The sequence below is a fragment of the Falco peregrinus genome, chromosome 3 (genome assembly GCF_023634155.1).
Source record: "Falco peregrinus isolate bFalPer1 chromosome 3, bFalPer1.pri, whole genome shotgun sequence".
Classification (NCBI taxonomy): Eukaryota; Metazoa; Chordata; class Aves; order Falconiformes; family Falconidae; genus Falco; species Falco peregrinus.
The window spans coordinates 36,983,021-37,007,202 of NC_073723.1; the positions used below are offsets into that span (position 1 = coordinate 36,983,021).

At 39.6% G+C, this 24,182-nt stretch overlaps 1 protein-coding gene across 3 annotated transcripts; it reads left to right on the top strand.

The window, feature by feature from the left end:
- The first annotated feature begins 157 nt into the window (after positions 1–157).
- IMPA1 (inositol monophosphatase 1) lies at positions 158–11,911 on the top strand. 3 transcript variants are annotated; one of them, XM_055798512.1, is made up of 10 exons: positions 158–241; positions 767–830; positions 2,110–2,191; positions 3,371–3,504; positions 5,432–5,536; positions 6,832–6,877; positions 7,018–7,126; positions 7,865–7,973; positions 9,427–9,578; positions 10,014–11,911. In XM_055798512.1, exons 3-10 carry the CDS (start codon positions 2,129–2,131, stop codon positions 10,130–10,132), a joined length of 837 nt encoding a protein of 278 aa, XP_055654487.1. In that variant the 5' UTR covers positions 158–241; positions 767–830; positions 2,110–2,128; the 3' UTR covers positions 10,133–11,911. The 3 variants fall into 3 exon arrangements, with proteins under 3 accessions (XP_055654487.1, XP_027647791.1, XP_027647790.1); XM_027791990.2 differs by lacking the exons at positions 158–241; positions 767–830 and adding an exon at positions 663–682; XM_027791989.1 differs by lacking the exon at positions 158–241 and having other exon boundaries at positions 689–830.
- Positions 11,912–24,182: the final 12,271 nt, after the last annotated feature.

Genomic DNA, 24,182 nt, shown 5'->3' on the forward strand with positions numbered 1-24,182 from the left:
GCATATACAATCACAATCGATGTTTATTGTCCCTATTTCGCACCGTTTCTTCATATCACAATTATTAAGAAGATACCGACACTGAAGCCTAATTTCAACATCTTTAGTATTACCTTACCTATCGGCCGGCGCAGGCGCAGGCGCCCCGGCCGGAGGAGGCGGGGTAGCGGCTGCAGCCCGGGCGCCTGCGCACTGGCGCGGCTGCGCCTCGGCGAGGGGGAGCCGGCGGCGGGCGGGAAGGGTGAGCCAGCTCGTACTCCTTCAGCCGCCATTTCGGGGTGCTGGGGGGAGGGCGGCGTGCGCTGCTGCCTGGGGGCTGTGTGGCCCGGCGGCCCCGCGGTGGCGGGGCCCTACAGCCGCCGGGCGGGGCGTGAGGTGCGCTCGCCTCGGGCGGGCAGTGCGGTGCGGCGCGGCCCCCTCGGCCCGGCGCGGCCCCCTCGGCCCGGCGCGGCCCCCTCGGCCCGGCGCGGCCCCCTCGGCCCGGCGCGGCCCCCTCGGCCCGGCGCGGCCCCCCTCGGCCCGGCGCGGCCCCCTCGGCCCGGCGCGCACGCCGCTGCTGTGAGTGCGGGCCCGCGGCGCGGGGGGCGGCGCCTCGCGGGGCACCCGCGGGGGACTGAACTTAAACTGGGGAGGGGGGGCGAGAGGCACTTCCAGTCGGTGTAGGCGCTGGTATTTAACTAGAGTACGTGTTCTGGAGTTACCGTGTTGGTGAGGTTTTAAATGTAAATGTTTGGTTTGTTTTTCTTCTTCTCCTTTGCTACGTGAGGCTGTGCCGTGGTGCTGGATGTCGGTGTGCTTGAGGTTCCGCTAATACTGCCGGGCTTTTACGGGTAACAGAGTAACTTTATCTACTACTATTATACGCAGTTTGTTTCTTGACAGATTATTTCTGGCTTTATATAACAAACAGAACCTCTGCTTTAAAGGCTATGACAAGTAAAGAACATTATCAACGTAACTGAAGCATCATACTCTTCACATTGTAGCTAGCTTTTCTAGGCATCTCTGCCTGTTCAGGAGGAAGGCTGAAGGAGGCAAGGACCATTAGATCAGGGTGATTGGACTGGGTACTCGTGGATCATGTTAATAGCACAGGGTTTTTTTATACTAGTTCAGTGCTGATTTTTTAATGATCGTTTATCTCTAATTTTTGTCAGTCTGCAAGTGTTACGAAACTGTTACCCAGGTCATTGCTTAAAGACTGAATCACTTAAGTAGGAAATACCCAGAAGGCTTCTGAAAGGGCTAGGGCAGAAAAATGAAACGGACTTCCAAAATTCAAAATGCTGTTGTGTCATGGAATAAATTTGTGGTCCCGCTGGGGGTGCAGCAGAAATAATGTATGATGTGCTGATCTGTATCTCACGTTGCTCATGAAAGTAGAGATGCATAGAAGGTAACATTGCTTTGTAATACCTAAGAATATAGGAGACACTTTGAAATGACTGTGGGATCTTGTAACTTTCTCATGTAGAATGAAAACCTTTTTCATATTTGTGTTTGGAATAAACCCCAAGAACAAAGCATGGAGGATTGAAATACAGAAAGGATAGATTTTGGGTTTAAGATTTTAATCTTCTAATTTAAGATATTCAGAGTAATGTAAACTGTACTTAAAAATAGACTAAGCTGTATGCCACCAGTTTCTGCAATAAATTACAGTAAAGATTCTAGTGTTTTTAAACAAAAAGGCTCTGAGCTGTACATTGTATTTGAGAGTGTGCCTGTGTGTAACAACACTGTTACTTTTCAGAGCCTTTATGTACACTGGGGTCAGTGTCTAAATGTGGAGTCTTTTATATGCATGTATCATTCAAGGCTGAGGCTCTGTACTTGTTAATGTTTTTATGTTGCATCTTTTTGATAATCACAGAATTGGGGGGCGGGGGCAGAAATCTGGTAACTTAGACCAAGCTTACAATATTTTTTAAGTTACCTTGTTTCAGAGTAAGGGATAGGACAAAATTCCGTATTCTAGCAAGGAAAAAACAGTGCAGTCCAGAACAGGGGGAGTAGAAAATCAGAATTTGTAAAAATAAAAAATAAAATTGAAAAAAAAAAAGAAGATAAAGCCATAATAATTTTTGTGTTAATCTCTCTTTTTGGTAGGCTGGATATCTAAGAAAAAATGGCAGATCCTTGGCAGGAATGTATGGATTATGCAATTGCTTTAGCAAGGAAAGCTGGGGAGGTAACTATAAACTATTTATAAATGATACTATTTATTGAGTCTAATATGTATGTAGCTTTTGAAGGAGTTTAGTGGTGGATATTCTTCTGAGGAGTGCTTTGTCAAAAACATAAATTGGCAGAATCATTCAGTGATGTTCAGGATTGGAGTGTCTTTCATGTTTACAGCTTAGTTAATTTAAGAAAACAACTTTGCACTTCTCTTTGGATCAGAGTCTGATTAGAGACTTAAGAGGTATCTTTTATTCCTTAAATTTGATTAAAAAAAGAAAATATTCTGATTTGTGGAAAACAAAGAACATCTCAGTTTCCCCCCTTAAGCTGCACCTGTCTGCCTTACTGTTGTACTACCTGAAAGCTGTTGACAGTCTTCCTTGCGAACACATCAATGTTATATAGTGGTTTGTTGTTGGCACAAGGTACCAGGACATGTTCTCTTTGTGAAGACTGCTTTACTTCTGTAAATAAGAAACATCCCTTGCAGTGGCGGTACTTTGCCCGTTTGTGATCCAAGATGGCTTAGAACAAGGAAGAGTTTGCACATCTTGGCAGAGCCTCTGCATAAGAGTGGTTACCAAATGTTCAGTTCTTGGTAGTTCTGCTTGGTACATGTGAATGCTATTGCAGCCAGGCAAGATGGTACATGTACTAATTCTGTCCCCTGCAGCTGCAAAGCCTGCAGAACATTGTCCTTCAATGACCTCATTAAAGTCTTACCTCAGAAAATCTTTCTAAGTTACAGTAAAACAATTCTGTGGTCTGTGAGGCATGGATTTTTGCTTAGGCCAGTTCTGGTAGTTTGAATATCATAAATGCAGCATTTGTCTAAAAGTAGCTGGCTTAAGCTCAGTCATAAGTGTTTCATTCAACTCTGGTATTTAAATTTATAAATCTAAAACCTGCCCTAAGAAAATAGACCTCAGTTTCATGTACCAGTGGATATTGTAGTACTTAGATTTAAGGTCATGTAAAAGTTTGTGCTGAGTAGGGACTGAAGATACATGCGAGGGTAAGCTTCAGCTGCTGCAGTTAAATCCAGGTTTTGTCACTGTTTGTGTTTTGTATGTGCGGTATAGAAAATTACAGTAAAAATTATGCTCAGATTGTTAGGAAAACTAATATTTTTCGTACTGTTGGTGAAGATAGATTATTTTTTTCTTTTTGTTTTGTTTGTGAGCAGATAATCCGTGAAGCACTCAAAGAAGAAATATCTGTTATGACTAAAAGCTCACCAGTAGATCTAGTGACAGAAACTGATCAAAAAGTAGAAAACTTCATTATTTCTTCGATAAAAGAAAAGTATCCTTCTCACAGGTATGACTTCTCGATACATTTTTGATAGAAAAAGGGAGAAGAGGCTGGAAGAAGAAGATGGAAAGTTAATGATTTTGCTTTGTAAAATTTCATTACTATTGGCATGCTTTCAAGTTACAGAATTCTCCCTTACTCTCAATATGTTCAGTTTTTCAGAGTAGCAACATGTTGAAGTTTTGTCCAGGGCTGTAGTAACAAAAGGAGGTGTCCTCAGGATCTACTGACATGAGTTTAGCCTTGCCTAGGGGTTATGCTGAAGGTCACTTCCAGCTGAGCCAGCTGTAAATAACTTCTTGTTTACTTGTGTTGGAGAATCAGAGGTGGCTCCAGCATACCCAGAACCCAAATTTCTTGTCTGATGTTGGCTGTTGAAACGAGCATGCATTTGCTGTCTGTGCTGGATGGGTCCTGTGGTACCAAGCATACCTTTGGCAAATCTCATACAGCTTAAGAACATCAAACCCTCTTAAAAGAAGATAGGATCTTCTGATTCTGCGTAACTGAAAGTTTGTCATACAAAATACGGATTTTTTTTTTTTTTAATTATCTGTCCCTTTTTCTCTTCCTCCTGCCCCTCGTGCCCCCCCTCCCCGATAAAGTTGTTCTTGAAGGGTGAACTGTATGTGTTTTACTTACATGAGACATTCTTTCCTATTTTGACATAGTAGCTCAAGTTTAATACAGTTTCCTTAAAGAGGGTGTGCTCACTTTTCTTGCATTTTCTTGGAGATTTTCTTATTGTAGCTGTATATGTGAAACATAATAAATATGTTTATAACTGGAACAACTGAGGTGATGCAAAATGCCAGTAACCTAACCAAATTAGTGTAAGTATACAGACCTGTGGAATGACCTTGAAAGAACAGTTTCTGCCACATTAATAAACATTTTAGAGTACTTTAGCATCTTTTCAATTAGATAATTGATACTGGTGTTGAATTTCTCTTTCTAATGAATTACATGATTAACTATGGAAGTGAAAATGATTGCTCAGAAAGAAATATCATGTTTCAACAAAGCAGCAAATCTTCACAAAGAAAGCGACTAAATAGCTATTGAGGTGGATGAGTAACTCCTAATCAATATTAAAGGGACCTTATTGTTTACTCTCGGCAGTTCTCTTCATTTTACATGTTTGTGGGGGAAGGCATGTGTTTAATGCATACTTTTCATAGGTTGAGTAATATGCAATAAATGTAACATAGAAGAGAATTCCACCCACTTAGACTCATCCCAATAATTTTGCAGTTCAAAACAAATATTTTCACAAGCAGCAAAAATTGTGATATTTGGGTGTCTGTAGCACTGTGCCTTGTGTATCTCTTGGGTTTCTTATTATGGTTGAGTGTGCACTCTACCGTACTCTTCAGGAGGGGCTCTGGTTTGGGTTTTATCCCTTTTCCATGTCACCATTTTGTAACCCTTGTAAAATTAAACAGTTTTAAGACTTTCTGTCATATTTGAGTTGAAATCAGACTACAAATTTAACAGTTACTGTAGTGGTCTAACCAGGTGCATATGACCACAAAGGCTTTCTTGCTAAAAAGTAGTGCTTTATAGCACAAATGAACGGAAAGGTATAAATAGCTACAAGTATTCTGACCAAAATTTGATGCTGTTACTGGAAAAAATGTTGAAAACTTCAAGGTTCTGAATGCTAAATTCCAGTAATCAATATTAAAATGTATAAATTTCTTTTCCTCATGTACTGTGCTTATTTCTGACATCATAAATATTGATGCAAGGTTGCTCAGATGTGGTTGGTGCTTTCCGAATAGATTGTGTATTTCTTAGCTTTTTACGTATGAATCACTGGTGGTATGAAAACCTGCATCTTGTTTTAAGAATTTTAATTTCAAGGACAGTGGTGTAATTCAGACATTTTTAACAATATCTTTGTATCTTTTAAATGTATTTGCTTCTCTAGCTTCATCGGAGAAGAATCTGTTGCAGCTGGAGAGGGCAGCATTTTGACAGATAACCCTACATGGATTATAGACCCTATCGACGGAACTACCAACTTCGTACACAGGTCTACCTTTCATTTTGTTATGTTAGCAACTTCAAATGATTATCTTTTTTCTTCAGTTCCGTGAAAGTAAGGTTTTTTCACTTTTAAATGGCTTTGAAAGAGATATTATGAACTTGTTAATAGTTATAAATTGTTATTGCATTTACTGAGAACCATTGGGCATTTTTTGTAATCTTTTTTGTATTTCTGTAAGTATTACAATAGCTCTGTAACCAACAGCAGTTGTTCCGTGAGAGGCTCATACTGTATAGCAGGGGTCAGCAGCCTTTGGCGCAGGTGCCAAAGATAGGTGGACAAATGTTAACAGCAAAGCAAGAAGACTCAGAATTAGGAGTTGCAGTAATTTCAGGGAGGTGGTAACAGCACCAAGTCCAGATTTCCAAGAAATTTCAAATTCGTTAAGATCTAGGAGCTGCTACCATGAAATAAAGCAGAATATCACCAGTAACTGTCTAGTGATATTTTGCACGAGGATGAGGAGGATACTTTCAGTGTAATGCTGACTGCCTATTCCTTCTGTCTTTGAAACATGATAGATTTTAACCCTGACGAGTTTTTCTGAGATTACTTGATTCCAGCTGTGAAATAACTGCCACTGTGTGCACCATGGCTTTAAACAGCTGGTGAATCATGCTAAATGTGTTCAAAAAGCTCAAAGAAAAGAACCATTTTGCTGTTTTTTACAGAATTAAAAATCTATTTTTTGCAGATAGTAATTAAAGCAAAAGTTTGGGAACTTCAAGTTTGGAAGAGTAAAAAATAATTAAAAAATTGATTGGTTGATCATTAAAAACTTAGCCTGAGATGCATTTCACCATGTTCTCTGTACTCCCACTGGTTCACTCTTCCCCCTGCATTCTTCCTTCTGACTTCAATATCTGTCTGTCTTTGTTGCTTGGGGGGAGAGGTGACTGGCTTCTTTGATGAGACCATTTTGGCCAGCTTCTTCCTTCTGAGAAAGCCTCTGCGCTACTAACCTTGCTTGTATTCTTTGGCTATAAGATGACAGTCCCAAAGCTGGTAACAACTGTAACAGGGGTGACAGTCTCTAAGCTGTAACAGGCTTAGTTTCAGTGTGTGGAAAAGTTTGTATTTTAAATAGTAATTAGTGTTGTTGGATCTGTTTTCATAGTAAATTGTACAAATTCCAGAAAACTGGTATTTTCTGTATAGTCCAGGTTTCTTTCTGAAATGTACGTTACATTTAACTGAACGTTGTTTTTATTAAGCGTAAGCATGGTAATGAAAGAAGCATAGAATCTTACTATAAATTAGTGAAATGTTTTGTTTTGTAGGTTTCCATTTGTGGCAGTTTCAATTGGCTTTGTTGTAAACAAAAAGGTATACTTTTTATTACTTAATACCTAATCAATCAAAAACAAATTAATTCCTTGTTGCTAGTTATAACTAAGGTCTATATTTTCACAGTAAATAGGAAGAAAGGGAAAAAACCCTCAAGGTACCTTTACTTTTTCTTGCAGATAGAATTTGGAATTGTGTATAGTTGTATAGAAGACAAGATGTATACTGCCAGAAAAGGAAAAGGTGCATTCTGCAATGGTCAAAAACTTCAAGTATCGGGCCAAGAAGGTAAGTTGAACCGTGTGCTTATTTCTGGTAATTACATTTATTTTGCAAATGAGGCATCAACAGTTCTAGACCTGGATATAGTCCTGTTTCTTGGCTCATAGAGCCATTTCATGGCTTTGTTTTGCAAAGAGGCTTTTTTGGGCCATGGGTTGTTCAGTTTTGAGGAACAGCTTTTATGTTTTCTTTGATGCATATAACATGCTTGTGATCTTTACAAAATCAGGACTCTGCAACTGAGGATTTTATTCTCTTGTGTGTTGGGGGTGTGTGTGTGTTTTTAATTCCCTGTATATCTGCAGTCTGTCTGTGATTGTTCTTTAGAGTCTGTAGCAAATCTACCAAACAAGGCAGCTTCTTTCAGGTGTGAACTAGTGGTTTAAATCAGTATCACTCTTCTATACTTATTTATTATGTAAAGTAAAAACCCCACCATTAAGGTGAGACCTTTAAAGATCTGAGGACTGTTATAATTCTGATAGCAATAGAACTTTATTTAGTAACTACATCGATTAATGTATATACATAATTAAAGCAGATCTGCTTTGTTTGCTGTATTATATTTTTTCGTGACATTTTCCATGTAATAACAGATTTTTATACACCCAATATATGTCATATTCATATTTAAATACCTTACTTTTATTCAGTCTGGTAAGAAAGCAATGAAGTAAACTCTGCTAATTACTGTTGTTATATAAGTTGTACTGTTGGAAACATGAGTTTTTGTTTCTTTTCCAGACATTACAAAGTCCCTTTTGGTAACAGAATTGGGATCCAATCGTGATCCAGAGACTACAAAAATAATTCTTTCTAACATGGAAAGACTTCTCAGTATTCCCATTCATGGGTAAGATGCTTCCTAATTTTTAAATTTACTGATAGTGTTAATGTTGTAAATATGATCATTTTTAGGAAGGGTTGGTTGCATGATATTGGACACTTTAAATGTGAAATACGATTTAAAAGTTTTTGTCTAGTGGCTTCTAAGTATGTTTAACTTTTTCAAGCAGGGACATGTACAAGAGAGCCCTAACAATAACAATAAATATTGAGAAGCAAAGCATGTTTGGTGTTGTAGAACTGAAAAGTATTGTATTTTACTAGTTACAAAAATGAAAGAATTTTGTGTGTGTCCACCCCCTGAAATACATAAGGAGTAAAACTGGATAAACAGAAGCTATATGACGTTTCTTTTCCCTGTAGTAATGAAAATCGTTGTGGTTTCTTTAATGTTAGGAGGCAAAAGTAGATCTCCCTTTCCCCTTTCAACACCACACAATTTTTTCTGAATTTGTCCCAAGTAGTTGAAATTGTCCATAACCTGTTCTTTCTGTGGTTACATTGCCTGGTTCCTGTCCTCCAGATAAGCCAAAGCCTACATTTCTGCAAGCCATTTTACATCTAAAGGTGGTTTCACTAGACAGTGTTTTATTACTCAACCGTACTCATGTTTCTGATCTAAAATGGGTTGTAGTTTTATGCTGAGGTTTTCAGGATTCTCGTTTTGACACTTAAGGTGTAGAATTTTTTTCTGCTTTCCAAAAGTCAACTGATGTCACTGAAGAATGTATGTTGAATTGTAAGTAGGGAGTACATTTTAGATATGTTGTCAGTTCAACTTTGGTATTTTATTTGTAAACAATAAATTGATATTGGGATTGATTTAAGTTGCTTCTTGCAGTAACTTTGCTGCTATTGGTTACAAGTTAATGTACATTTTACTGATAATTGAAGTAACTACAGTTATTTGTACAAGTCACACTAAGTGCATCAACATTTCCAAAAGAAAGTGGAATTTGTAACACAAGGGTTTTTATAAAGTTATCCAGACCGAATTCATGCTGTGTAATTTATTTTTTTGATTACGGCTGTTAGGGTTTTTTTCAAGTCAGAGATACTTACTGAGTATCATCAGAGGAACTGAAGTTCATTGCTGAGAACCGTGTACACTCTAATTCTTGTATTCGAAAAGCAAAGTAGAATATCTGTTATTTTTTCATTGGTGGGTATCTTCCCTAATATGTTTTAGTTTAAGAAGTTGTTTAATATGTGTTTTCAGTCTTAAGACAAAATTCTTTAGTGGAATTTGTAAATGTAATTTCTGGAAATTTGCTGTATTTGGAGAGTTCTTCAAGCTACTTAAGCAAAACTTCATACCCAATTTTTTATTTGTTTCACTGCAGCATTCCACTACATTTTGTCTAGCTCAGTTCGCTTTGCATATGATGCTTCTGTGTTCTCTGTGCAGTGTACACAGTACAAACTGTTCTCAATTAAAAAAACAACTATGTCTCCTTTAGGATTAGAGCTGTTGGTACAGCAGCTGTGAACATGTGCCTTGTGGCAACCGGTGGAGCTGATGCCTATTATGAAATGGGGATTCACTGCTGGGATATGGCAGGGGCTGGAATCATTATTACTGAAGCAGGCGGAGTACTGCTAGATGTATCAGGTAAATACTCAGGCATTCATGGAACTCTTTTGTCCTTACGAGTAACTAGTTGGGAAGAAAAAATAGCTGAAATGAGAAGGCAAAGAGGTCTTTCAACCCTCCTTCAAAGTTACCACTACTGAACAGAGTTCCCACCCAGTTAATAGACAGTCAGTTGCATGTTCTTGAGCTACAAGGCAAACTTTGTTTGCTTTGCTTTACTCCTATGGCTGAGCATCTGGAAAAGTGAAAAAAGGCAGTAAACATACACTGAACAGAATTCAAATGTAGCTCATACAAGGTACCTGTTGTGTTAAATGCATTTATATCCAGGGGTGAAATTTGGTCCTAAGTAGGAATGTATAATTTACACTTGATTTTTTGAATGCTCATTTTCTTACCAACTTTTAATTTTCTCCAGATAAAGGTAGTTACTTTGCTTGCTTTGATTTCTAGGTGGACCATTTGATTTGATGTCTCGAAGAATAATTGCAGCAAGTAGTCGAGCTATAGGAGAGAGAATAGCCAAAGCACTTCAAATAATTCCTCTGAAAAGGGATGATGCAACTAACTGAATACCAAAACTTCACCTTAAATGTAATTATATAATGTTGTCTCATACTCCCATGTGTTGGTTGTTCTGTACCTCGAATGTGATAAAAAGATAGATAAGTAGGTGATAGTCTTTCAGTACTGGTGTGACTACTAAATAGTGTTTTGAGATTGGACCAATATTCTAAGTAAGCTTTTACTGTTAAGTATTTTATTTAACATCACAATTACACAGATATCTCTAAAAAGAAGCAAATATATACAGGTAATATTTTAAAGTTTTGTGTTACACTGGAAGGCATAGCAAGAGACTGTTTGATGTATAGATAAATAAAAATCTCTAGTTGACAAAACAAAATTCACTGTCTTAACACCACATCATCGTATCGATCCTGAACCCCAAAAGACAAAGGCATTACTATTGATCCAGTCCATCTCATCTGTTTTCTTTGATGTCACCAGTTTATCCATTTCCTTAATTTGTTACAGATTTTTGTAGAGGTAACTGATACATTTGCAAATTTTTTTTAGTTGCTTGTAATTTTGTCTCTGATTTAAAGCCTTCATTACTTATCTGTCATTGGTTTTGTAGTCAGCATTGTAGCTTTCTTACAGTAGATAAACACAATCTCTTCTTTAGCCCTTTATGTGGCCAGTATCCATGTAAGTTCCTTACAGTTGGCAAAAATTAAAATAGTTACTGTGCCAGAAAATATGTGCATCTCCCAGAAATAAGTTCTGAGCACACCTTCTATCACTAGTTGATTTACCATAATTTAAAATGAAGTATGATTTGCATTTGACCATTCTGATCAGCTGGTACTAGGTCCTCTTATTCTTGGCAGTTACAATTCCTGTTAATTTTGCGTGGGTTTCTCCGTGAATGAGTGTGTTTCAAAGTCTAAGGAATCATTAAAATCCAAGAGAGTTTTCAGTAACTCAGCTGATAAAAGAATAAGCACATAGTCCAGATGTTTTACATCATCTTCTGTAAATTATAAAAGCAGCGACCAACCAGGATCAGGTTTCCATTGTGTTATGGAGTGTACAGGCACAAAAGAAGATACGTATCTAAACGTATCTTTATAAATCTAAGAAACAGTAGTAATCTCGTTCTTGTTGTCAGTTGTTCTGAACTTTGAAAACTATACTGGTTCTTTGAATTTTTGTGTATGAGTGTTAAAAGTATCAGTACACTGTTCAAATAATTAATGCACTTTAAAAAAAGATTTAACTTAAGTCGGTTTTTAGACTGATTTTTCAGTGTCTAAAGTTTCCTAAAGAAAGTTGTATCATTCATGATCCAGTGAAGACAGCAATGCTTTGAAAAAACCTGACTTTTTTACTGCTGTCCCACTATTTTTAATTTGGAGAATGGTGTTCTCTGCCTTGATGTTTCAACAGATCTCTTATTATAAATTTCAGTCTTTTATATGAGTTTATTTTTGCATATTTTGCAGAAATATTTAATTTGAAGTTGTATATGATGCCAGATGATCAATGTTAATGAGATCAGCCTGCTATTTAAAGGTCTTGTCAAAAAAACAGACTTAATTTTGCTTTTTAAATTCCGGTTGACAAGGATAGAAACTTTTTGAGCATTTCAATGTAACTTTGTTGCTGTAAATGATGAGGGATCGTCATTATTTCTTGAGAAGTGTCTCCTGTACCATTTCTGTGGCTTTTGTATAACAAATTCTGTGTAACTTCTAAAAACTGATTTATTTGCGAAATAGAAACATGTCTAAAAAATACTTGAGATGGGAGAACACATTCAAAATAAATATGTTGTAGCAGCAGCAGCTTCAGGTGTGTGTTTCCTTTCTTAATATTCATCATTACAGTGCTGGGTCCCAACAAGCTGGAATTGTGGGCTTCAGACTTTCTCTGCATTGAACGCTTTTTCTTCTTGGCCTCTGAGGTACATAGATCATAAACTGTTGTGCCTTTAGATAAGTGGGATTATTTATATACCTGCAATAGGTTTTTAGAGTGAATATTCCAACATCTTCCAGTGAGATCATGGTGCATTAGTCATGTGTGACCTCAGAGCTCAAACTTTATGAACTGTCTTGCCTGTGATTTGTTTTGGAGGCCCAACAGGTGGTTGAAGTGTGTAGCCTTCTCAATGTTAGTTTTCCTAATAATGCTCTTTGAGGAAAAATTTAGATCAATTTTCCATCTTGGCAGTCTCAATTTGCGTTGGAGACCAGCCTATTTTTTTTTTTTTCAATGTATAAATGGTAGCTTTTATCAATTACCTGCTTTGAATTTCAGTCTCCCTTTTAGGGGGATTAGAAATCCCTGTTTGCTACTTTGCTAAGCATTTCTTCTCAGATAACTCTTCATCTAATACATAGTCACTTCATTATGTGAAAGGACACTGAAATGTAATCACTAAGTTTAGAGGCATTTTTGGTTTTGTGCTAGTTGCAATTTTCGCTAATTTTTGTAGTGTTTTCTGTAGTAAAACAAGACATGATTGCTGTGTAATCAAAATACTTTTGAGAGATTATATGTGAGAGGTCGTCCCTGAATTTTCAAAACAATAAAATACTTGGTTTTGTTGCTTTGAAAGATGGAGTGACGGAGATAATAATCTGATTTTTTTATCATTTAAGATAAAATTATATATTTACAGGGTAGCTTTTGCTGGGCAATGAGACAATCTGAAAGGAAAATCAGTTAACACAGATTGAACGGACAGACTGTCAAATTAAGATCATGAATGCTCCTCATGAAGACATCAACAATCCAGTATACAGGAAGCTTCTTTGCGTAGCTTTTCAGTGAACAACCTGGTGAATTCTACTATGGTTTGAATCTTCGAGTGAAGAACACCCAAAACTTCTAAGTGCAAAGAGGAGGAGATCTGGCAGATAGATTCAGCAACTGGAGCAAGTGAAAAATTCCAAGAAATTAAATGAAAGGACAACATGGACAAATTCAACCAGTCCCTTCACCTTTACTTCAAGAATTTGGCTGAATGGTCAACATCATCGCTACAGTTGCGACGAAGCCTATTGCTATTAACAGAAGTCTTCAGAGTAGAGGTATTGATTTTTAGCCTGAGACTAAAACAATCAGTACTACAAAATAGGTAATACTGATTATTAGCACCGTTTATGTATGAAAAAGGGGAGGTAGCCTTAGTGTACCGTCCTGAGTGTCACCTGTGTTCGCTTGCCCTGTCTATTTGTTGATATTCCGATGATTTGTGATTGGTTTCAATGACAACCTGCAAAGCTCTGTTCCTTTCCAATAGATTCAATCTTTCAGAGCTTTTCCCAGCATGAAATATTGCCAAAGGCAAAGTCATAAAAGGCTTTGGGCTCTCGTGCAGCCCTGTTAAGCAGCCCTGCAGAGCCTCCCTCCCCTGCTCCAGCCCCCACCCACCCAGTGACATACGGACTATTCCTTATATCTGTGACCCAAAGCTGTGGTTTTAATTCTTCATAGTCTAATGTCTAGGTGTGAACCAAGTGTTCTGAATAGATATAAAACATCAACCTGTGACCTCGGTATGAAGCAATTTAAGTAAGGGAGATCTCTTTTCCTGAGCTTGTTCCCATCCCCTCAAAACCAGCTGCTAATTTAGATCTATTCGTTACTGGTGAGTGAAGTAATTGCTTCACAAATCTGATCCTGTTACTGAAGTGCCGACAAGCAACTTTCCAACAGCATGTTGGTTTTGGATCTACAGCAGGTGGCACAGCTTCCCTTGTTTGCACAAACTCCAGGCATCAGATGGACATTGTCAGTGACATGACACCTCGGGAGTCTGTGCCAGTGGCAGAGTCAACCAGATCTCCCGAACAACATAATCCATTTGATCTCTGCATTATTGCTTGTCCTGCACTAAAAGTGATAGTGAATGTAGTCTGTCACATCACTTTGGTTTGGACCATCTTCACACAAAGATCCGCAGCTCCTGAAATGTCCTCTGTGCCCGCTATCTGTTGTCTGCCTGCTACAACAACAGGGCAAATGAAATACAATATACTTCAAAGCCACGTGCAACATCCAGAACAAACAAACGGGGGACTGCGCTCGCTGAGAGAACATTGTGCCACTGTATTAAAGAGCTACAAACTCTCGTCTGTTTGAGGATGATGGATTAGATCTCCCACAATAGAGCAGAAGTAATTTCCTAGCGTAATTCAAGCGAGTAAGATGCTAATGATAATGGTGTGTGTAGATCCTGTTCCAGAAGTTTGTAGCCTATGTTGGTGACTGCTTGTCATGGTTACACCCTGGGCAGCAACCAAGCGCCACGCAGCTGCTCGCTCGTTGCCCGCACAGTGGGATGAGCAAGGGAATTGGAAAAGTGAGAAAACTTGTGGGTTGAGATAAAGACGGTTTAACGGGTTAAAAAAAAAGCTGCACGTGCAAGCAGAGCAAAACAAGGAATTTGTTCACTACTTTGCATTGGTAGGCAGGTGTTTGGCCATGTCTTAGAGAGCAGGGCCCCATCATGTGTAATGGTTACTTGGGAAAACAAACACCGTAATGCTGGATGTCCCCAGCTTTGTTCTTCTTTCCCCAGCTTATATACTCAGCATGACATCATATGATATGGGATATCCCTTTGGCCATTTCGAGTCACCTGTCCTGGCTGTGCCCCCTCCCAACTCCTTGTGCCCCTCCAGCCCTCCAGCAGGGCCCAAGAAACTGAAAAGTCCTTGACTTGGTATAAACATCACCCAGCAACAACCAAACCCATCCGTGTGTTGTCAGCATTGTTCTCACACCAAATCCAAAACACAGTGCTGCACCAGCTGCTAGGAAGAAAATTAACTCTGTCACAGCTGAAACCAGGATACCGCTACATCAGCTTGAGTTTATGCATTGTTTTTTTTACTCTTGGTTTGCACAGTTGCAGTGATGGTTTTTACACTGAGATGTTTCTCCCTACAACAATGTCGCTTTAGTTAGGAATCAGGCATTCTGTACACCCATTTAAGTGAAAGGACAAGAAGCCCAAAATACAACAGCAAACTGCACCACAGTAGTAGGTAACAACAGAAAAACCTACCCCCTTTTTGTGCAGTGGAAGATCAAGATTTATGTTTTGTTACGTCTATCCTTAGCTCAGCAGAGACCACACTTAACAACCATGTAACACACTGAATTTGGAGGAAGTGATACCACCTCAAACACTTGAGAACTAATTTTGCAGGACTTCCTCAACTTGCTGTGTTAAATCTTCCTCCTTTGCCATCCCTTGCAGAGATGGTTCTGTACTATTTATCCTGCCTGTGTGTGCAGGTGGAGTACATTCTCAGAGAAGATCCATGCAGACTCAAAGCAAGCCATGCACCTCACCATGCCTCACAAAGCACTAGATGGCAGCTGGAGCCAGGAAAACACTAGAAGGCCCAGGGTTCCTTGTTTATAACGGAGACTCCCTTTTCCATTCCTCCCTCCCATCCTCCTGCTCTCTGTAATTATCGTTTGATACAACTAAGACCATATCAGAATTATTCAAAATAATTATACCACAAGTTTTTGGGGACTTGGTCTCTGTGTTTCTGTGACTTGACAAGAAATTTGAAACAGGGCTTGTGTCAGCAGCATCAACAGTCCCTACTGTTGAATAGAAGTCTATTGAAGATTGTGGTTATCTATCACAAGAACATGAATATGAATTCTAAAATAAAGATAAAAGCTGCGTAAACGATCAGATTATACTGCATTTAAGGCTGTAGTCATTTCCCCTAGAGTTTTGCTGTCATAAATAAGGACATGGCTTTTAGAAGCCTTTTTTTAAACCAAATAGATAATCTTCTAGGCAAGCATGCATCTGTATGCATGTATCTGTATGCAGATAAAACAGCCCTTTCATCATCATCCACAGATTGTCCCATTTGGGACCACAAACCCAGGCACAAATGACCAGCTCTTTACGGCCTTTGATATGCAACTGTTTTATTTTCGAAAGAGAACACAAGCCCAGTCTTTTGCCTCCAAATGTGTCGTGATGTTGTAAAGGAACTTTACCAGCTGTGTCTACATTGTCCCTATACCATACAGCATATTGAAACTACATTTTTCAGAACCTGTTCAAGCGTGGATAGGTAACTCATCCCCTTATTTCTTTATTTCACAGATCTGTGTGCTGCATCCTCTAAAAAGTTTCTCTGTATTTGTGACCTTGCCCAGGAAGGTAGTGTCCTGGAGTGCCAGTGCATTACTGACTGAAGGTTCGCTGTTTATGTCAGCAGGGCTGGTTGAGGACTGCCTCAGCAGTGCTGTCAGGAAAAAGACTTTCCTGGCCCCCTGTAATACATCTGGAGGTGCCCTGCTAGATCACACTATCCAGAACACGCCTAGCGTGAGCACACTGCAAAGCGCATCTGCACAGGCTTTTGGGCAGACCCCAAGGTACTCTGCTTCCCAACAGTGAGTAGCAAAAGGAAAGATATGTCCTGAAGTGTCTGCAACGTACAGGTCAGGGTGACTTAAACTGAGCAAGTTACTGTAGTGTGGATCAGCGTGATAGAACTCTCTTCTGCTGTGACTTCTTGATGATGTTGCAATACAGCTACACACTTCTTCCTCCAGCTGTCCTCAGTTGCAAATCCCCCTTTGGACAAGAGAAAAGCTCCAAATGCTGTTTCTGGCAGTGGGGACCTGGGCTGAGGGCAAATAGCCACAGGAGAGTCCCAGCTGAGGATATGTGTCAGCCTGGGGAATGCATGGGGGTGTGTGTGATATTGGGGAAGGTAGGGAAGGGGCTGGCCAGAGAAGGCCAACAACAACAGGTAGCTGCAAAAGGGACAAGAGGTCCTAGTTTGGGACCAGCTTATATTAGTACTTACAGGGAATTCTTCTAGTTTTAGAGAGGTCATTCTTTTCTAGCTCTCATGATGAACAAGCAGACTGACATCTATGTAGTTTTTCTATATAGCCATAGAGAAAGCCCCTGTAGAGATGTTTAATTTTCTATAGCTCTTTCTAGAATAAAAAAAAAAGTTAGTTAATTCAGGTCTATGTGTTCATCAGGATGACTTTATGTATTATTAATGGTAGAAACCTTAACTTTACTGGATGTTTGCATTGGCCTCTTGTAAGCAAACAGCTAAAAATTCTTATTATTTTCACCTCACGACTGAAAGCTAAAAATAATAAAAACTCCTTTTATTTCTGCTTCATTATACTTGAAATTGTGATTACAGTTCTGAATAGTCCTCCAGAAAAACACATTTAAAAGTGAGTAATGGTTCATGTTATTAGAAATTCCTGTTTCAATATTTATTCAGGTATAATTAGCAACGTATTAGCTGTGTAAAAGTAAATTGTCTCCCACTTCATTTGTGCACCTTGCTCAGCTCCCTATGCTGAAATGGAATTCATAATGATAAACTGTCATAGCAGGGGGACGTTAAAAGCTTTGCTCCTGTAGGCACTTAGATCTTAATAGCAGTTTCCACTGAAAGGAACTGCAAACCCAGACATAATGATTCCCATCAACAGTTGTTTGTGTACCTGATGCTGAAAAACACTGCTATTCAGTCAACTGAACCAATTAAGGGAGAAAATAAGTCTTCCACTAGTGTACACTCTTGTTTTGTTTATTTCTCCTATCTTTTATTTAAATATAATGGAAAATCAATAACTAGTATATTCCATCAGAAGTATTTCTTTCTGTTTCTGGTGTACCTGCCAACTACTTAGCCTAATACTTGATACTTTAGGAAATGCCAGCCCAACTCCATATACGCTCAAGTTCATTCATCCAGTTCAGCAAGCTCTCTTACTAGTATTTATTTCTTCTTCTTCCTGAAGTTTTGTTTGCAATCTTCAATGCATCTCAACTGAAGTAATGTTGATAATGTTCCCTTGGGAATCCAGGGTAGAGAGCTGATTGCCTCATTTTCCATGCAACAAACATGGAGAACTAGAAACTCCTCAAAACAGAGCAGTCTTCAGCTGGAAGTTCTTAAAATTAATCGGTAGGCAAAGCTGAAGAATGGCAATGTGTCTCGAATCCTTTTCCTAGCAGATATTTAAAACCAGACCTCAAAAAAAGATGTAGCAGAGACTGAAGTTGCTGGTGAAATGAAATTCACTGAGAGTTGTTAAATATAAATCAAATCTGTCTCAAGAAGTTCTTGAGCCAGAAGAGCCTGATAGCTAGGAGTGTACAGGGTGGGAAGTTTTCTTGCGGTTCTCCTGTTCTTATTGCGGCACCAGAGCAGAAACCATTTTTTCTCATGGCCAGAGACAAAGGCATCTACCTTGTGCAGGAGGCAGAGCATGCTCACAGCCCACGTTTAGTTCCTTCTCTGCTTGAGGAAACAGACCTCCGATCTTGGAGAGTCTTCTGACTACCAAAGAAGAGTTTGAGGTTCATTGGACTGGAGAGCAAGCAACAAAGACATTAGGGGTGTAGTTTTCTGGATAGGCTGCACACCTGGATGTGAAAGAAGAGTCTGGTTGCAGTTCCTGGTCCAAGAACTACTATGTGTTTTAAATGAAATAATTACACACAAAATGTACAAATAATGGGAAGCAGAGATAGAAAAATGGCAGCCTGCTTCCTTCTGTCAGGAAAGTGCAGTCTTCACTGAAGTGCTGATTTCTTTAGGCTAGGATACCCTCCTCTCTTCCCCTTCAGAGTGACACAACTTCAAGAAGTGCAAAAAAAAAAAGATCATGAGAGTACATACCATTCTTTAAACTTCAAAAGAAAGTGGTGGCCACGACTGCATTTTCTGTAAAGTCTGGTCCTGGTGCCATCAGGCAAGTATGCTGGGAAAACTTCTAGATGGAGTCCCTCAAGACGCTCAGTCTGATATGTAAAATATTTGCCAAATTGCGATGTCCAAGATACTCAGCTCTGGCAGTATTAGGCCATTCTGGGCATTTGCAGAGTTGCACCCTCTGGGGACCTGGGGAATTCTCAAACCAAAATATGCAGTAATAAGAGAGATCAGGTGCCTCCAGTGGGAACTAGATTGTGGGGTGATGAATGTGGACGCCTACGCACCTACAGTTCACCATGCTTCAGCACCTTCTCCACCTGCAGCCGTCACTGCTGGGTGTCCAGAACCAGCAAGGGGGCTCCAGCCCCTGGGTTTGAATGGGACACAGCCCAGCCACACTCCGTCGGTACCTCCTGGGTGTCATGCTGTCATCTGCACTCCTAGCAAACAGGTGCTATGGGAAAGTTCAGTAATTATATTGTTCCTGAAACCTGGGAAACCATGACAGACTTATTTCCTTCTACTTACAGGGAAAAGAAAATGTAATATACAGAACAAACAGTACCAAAGCCGACATTGCCTAGTCACTGGCATGCAGGATTCAGACTGGTTGTAGAGGGTTCAGTATAACCTTGGCAGTTGTGCAGAGATGTTTGAGGAATTTTTTCCTCCTATTTCTCCATTCTCCTGTGGTTACCCGTTCACTGAGAATTAGAATGAAATCATTTCTGGTATAATTCTGACATAATGGGAGATTTGGCATTTGCTTCGGCAGCACAGGATCAGAGCCACAGTCTGACCTAGCAAAGACATTTGTATATAATTGCCTGAAGGAGTACTGCCTGGTTACGGTGAGATGGTTCAACTGCTTGAGCATACGCTTGTGCATTTAACAGACTATCCATATGAAATCTCTCTTATATTTCTTATTTAGCTTGTATTCTGTGGTAACAAGTTTGAATGAGTAGGAAAATGAAATGAACGCTAAAACCAATTACTTCCAAGTCCAGACACAGCTCAGCTCCAGAAGGGACTGTACTTATGCAGAGCCCTGAGATTCTGATGTAATTCAGAATGAAACTTTTAGAGAGCACTCTCTGGAAAAGAGACATTTCCATCTATTAAAAGAATAATTTTGTTTTAGCAGAACAGCTAGGAAAAAAAGTCATCATTTTTTCCACAAATATTTAAAACCATTACATTGACTTAACCTTCACAAGAAAAGGCACCATCTGTACAGAAGATGGAACAGAAGACAAGAAAGCAGGAAAGACTCGGTTATGGTTTTAACCTCTAAAGAGACTAATGGTTTTCTAAAGGTGGCATCAGTTACAACAAAAAACTCTGAAATCAGACTACAGCTGTTGAGATAATGTAGGCACCAAATAAAAGAAGTGAGATCTGCAAACACATTAATAATATTATTTGAATTATGGAGGCAAGTCTCTAAGACTAAGTAATACTGTGGGCAGATTAATAATAGTGTTTCTTGCAGCCTAAGTTGTCTTGGAGAGGAAATGTAATTGTATCAACCGCATATCAAATTTTCTGCTGTATTCATCTTTACCTGAGCATACTTATTAAAGATTTGTTTCATTTGAAGGCTTTTCCCCCCCACTTGCTTCTTATCTTCCAAGACATGCAAGATGACACGTGGAGGCAGTGTCTCAAATGTATGACTCTTCCATTACAGTCTGTGAAAATTTGTCCCTAACATTTCCAAACACAGTACAGTAACTGTAAATCTGCTCCCACCCTGCCTGTTGTAATGTTTTCTGTCAACTGCTTCAGAGACAACATGAACTTAGTGAACTCAGACTGAAATACCGTTAAAGATAGGATGCATTTATTTTTGAAAAGGGCATGTAAGCGAGGGCTGTCTTATGCTGGCAAGCTGATGGTAGAGAGGAAATTTTGCAACAGCTTTCCACCAGAGGGAAGATTTTTGGGTAAACTGAAGTTTCATGCAACAGAGTATGCTTAGTCTGGTTTCATTTCAGCTCTTAGTTCACTGGCATTTTAAAGCAGACATATTCACAGCAGGTACGTAGATGGGCCTGGAGAGACACACACAGGTACTTTGTCATATTAAACCAGATTGTAGTTGATGCAATCTGAGCTAACTAGGTAACTGAAAGCTGGGGAGGAAGCCTAGAAGGGCAAGGCAGTTCTATGTGTAACTCCATTGATTTTATGCTGGAAGTATAAGTCACGTATTCATGAGGCACAGAAATTACTCCTGATAGCATCATGAGAAAATATTATGCTACTCCACCAAAATCCATATACATCTGTGTTATACATATTTATTACCTAGCCAATGTCCACACATATCAAAAGAAAGCTTCACATATAAATAAATGTATGATGGTTTAATTTTTTTCAAGTTTAACTTGGTAAATACTAATTTAACTCGTACCCACGAATTTGCTTTTTTCATAGCTAGGCTAGGGGACCTGGTGCCAAATACTGTCTGCTCAGCACCACCTAAATGCTTGACGTTACTGAGCCTCCACTTTTAGCAGTGACAAGCCACACTGTCAGAGAGGAGGGGGCGGCACTGGTGAACAGTCCCTTTTTCCCCCTGTTCTAGGGGTACAAGTGTTCAGGCCACCAGCTGCTTCTCCAGCTGCAGCTGGCCTGGTGAGTAGCTGTGTGCTCAGCAGCCTGACCCTGCAGCACTACAGATCTGAATGCAGAGAGCAGTCTATTCTCAAACATCTTTAGTGGATGACAAGCCATTTGATTCACGTAGGTGTATTTTCCCTTCCTTGGACCTCCTACTTTATCCTGTCTGTTGGTGGGATGCTACTGATTTTTACAGCTTTGCGCACACGCAGCAGAACATTTTGTCACATGCTTACCTTTAGGCTTGCTTGTATTCCCAGTGGCAGCATGGAGCACACTTAGGGAATCTAAGCACATGGCTGGGAATATGTCGTGACCTAGAGGGCTACCTGGCTAGTTGGGTGGGTAGAGATTGTGACCATGGCTTGTAGGACTCCATGATACACAAGGACATGGAGGCTTTTATCCTCTAGATTTCTCTACTTATCACAGATTAGCACAAAGACCACAAAAATCACCGATAGCAAGTATACCTATGATTAATAAAGTGAATATATACTTATAGCAAGTTATTACAAATTACTATCAGCAATAAATAATAGAGTATCGATCATTAGTATTGCAGCAGTTAATAATAGCAGCAAGCAATGGTATAGCAATAACCAACTAGGTATACACTATTACTTACTACTACAAACATTATTAGTGAAACAACTTATCAACAATATAACAGCAAATATGCTTATGATAGATTACTTATACGGGTATATATTGCTGGCCATTACCAAGTGAATTAGACAGATTTCAGAAGGGGTCAAATCATCTCAGAGGAGAGGGACTGATCCCAGAGGGGCACCCAACCATCCCAGAGGTAGGAGGGAAAACCCCCAAAACTGGGCTCAAAGGGAGTCCAATGAGATAAATAGACTGAGTATCACTTTGGAGATGATCTGTGTCACTGAGCCTGGAGTGAGGCAGGCATGGCTGGTGAACATCCAAGTGCCCGTAGAAAGTTTGTGCAGGGTTCAGCCTGTTTAGGAAAAGAAAAGCACATGAAGCACGGGAAGTTCTCAGAGAGAGAGACTTCATTTTGGATAAAAATTAAATTGTTCTTAGATGATAGAGGCGTAAGAGGGTGTAGGACATCACCGCCTCAAGCAGCCAATAGATGCTGTTATTTTTGATTTTCCACATGTCACAGCCAACAGATGATACTGTTTTCTGTTCTGTTAGAACTATTTCTTTTCCCCAGACTGTTTCCACTTTTTCAGATAATAAGTTGCTCTTACAGTTTCTTGTTTTGGGGCTTATTCATAGTATCTCAGGATGCCTCTGGTTTCTAGGTACCCAGCTGTACTTCAAAGATGCCAGCTGCACTTCTCAAGGGTGCTTCTGGTTCCCAGGCCTAGTGCTCCAGCTCACAGTTCCAGACTGGCAGTCCTTTCTCTGTTAGTATTTTTCAGCAGAGCATTTTCTTTTGCTCAGTAATTTTCACCCTTCCAAGCAGGCCACCTTTATGGCTGTTTACATCAGGACATGCAAAGACCTCTGGGTTTTGCTGGAGCAGAGCCTTCCACCCTAGCAGGCACCAGTGAACATGCTAGGCCTGAAGAGGCAGCACTGACATTTCTTTTTCATAATTGCATTTGCTGAAGTTCTCTTTTGTCATGTTCACTCACTGGAATTATTTTCTCTGTGTTGCTACTGCTTCTCTTGATAAATGCCTGTGTTTCCGCTTAGCACTTAGTTTCCCATAATAAACTTTTTTTTTTTTTCAGTTCTCTGACATGAATGTTTATCCTTTAATTAACAGCTCCAGAGACTGATGAGTGTCTCAGCCACTGCAAAGCAAGAAGCTTTAACATGAACCACAACAGCAATGTTGGAATTTAATTGTGATTACAGCTGTTAGAAACAAAGATAAAAGATACAGACAAATAGTGATCTCCACAAACATCACTAACATTTGATGTAATAGAGGCTCTGGTTCTCAAAGCTGTGTAAGTGCCTGACTCCACAAACCAATGGGAGGGTTCTTCTCTTTTTAAAGTCAGGGAACAGGATGTTTTTTATTGCATTTGCAGTCAGGTTTTTTTTTCTTTGAATGCCTTTAATCACAGCAAAAAGGGAGGGAGACAAGTGTCAGGGTCAACTATGATTGTCCATCCATGGCAAAAGCTTGTTTAAGCTGTTACTACAGACCTCCAGTGATGGACACTCTACAGTTGTTTCCTTCTCCTTGTGCCACTTATGATTAAAAAATTAGAATCATAGAATGGTTTGAGTTGGAAGAGACCTTAAAGATCATCTAGTTCCAACCCTCCTGCCATGGGCAGGGACACCTCCCACTAGGCCAGGTTGCTCAAAGCCCCATGCAGCCTGGCCTTGAACACTTGCAGGAATAGGGCATCCACAGCTTCTCTGGGCAACATCTAAAATAAACCTTACTAAAACTTAAGCTAGTTACTTCTTGTTCCATGTAAAACAAAACCTATTCTTATATTGAGTAGAAAACAGAGTTGAACCTGAGTAAGAGCCTTACAGAAACCCCAGTCTTTCCATTTTGATGAGTCATGGGGAAATACAGTTTTTCTTGTACTTTTCTACTGATTTCATCTTACGTGTGCCTCCTTAATGCCCTTGTAAGAGCATGGAAAGGAAGTGTGAGAATCCCCTATTAAAGACTGGACAGATGGTGCATTACTTCTTCCCTAACCATAAGACCAATTACCCTTTTGAAGAAGAAAATACAGTTCGTGTAGTTTACTCTTGACATCTATGTTGGCAAGTACCAGAT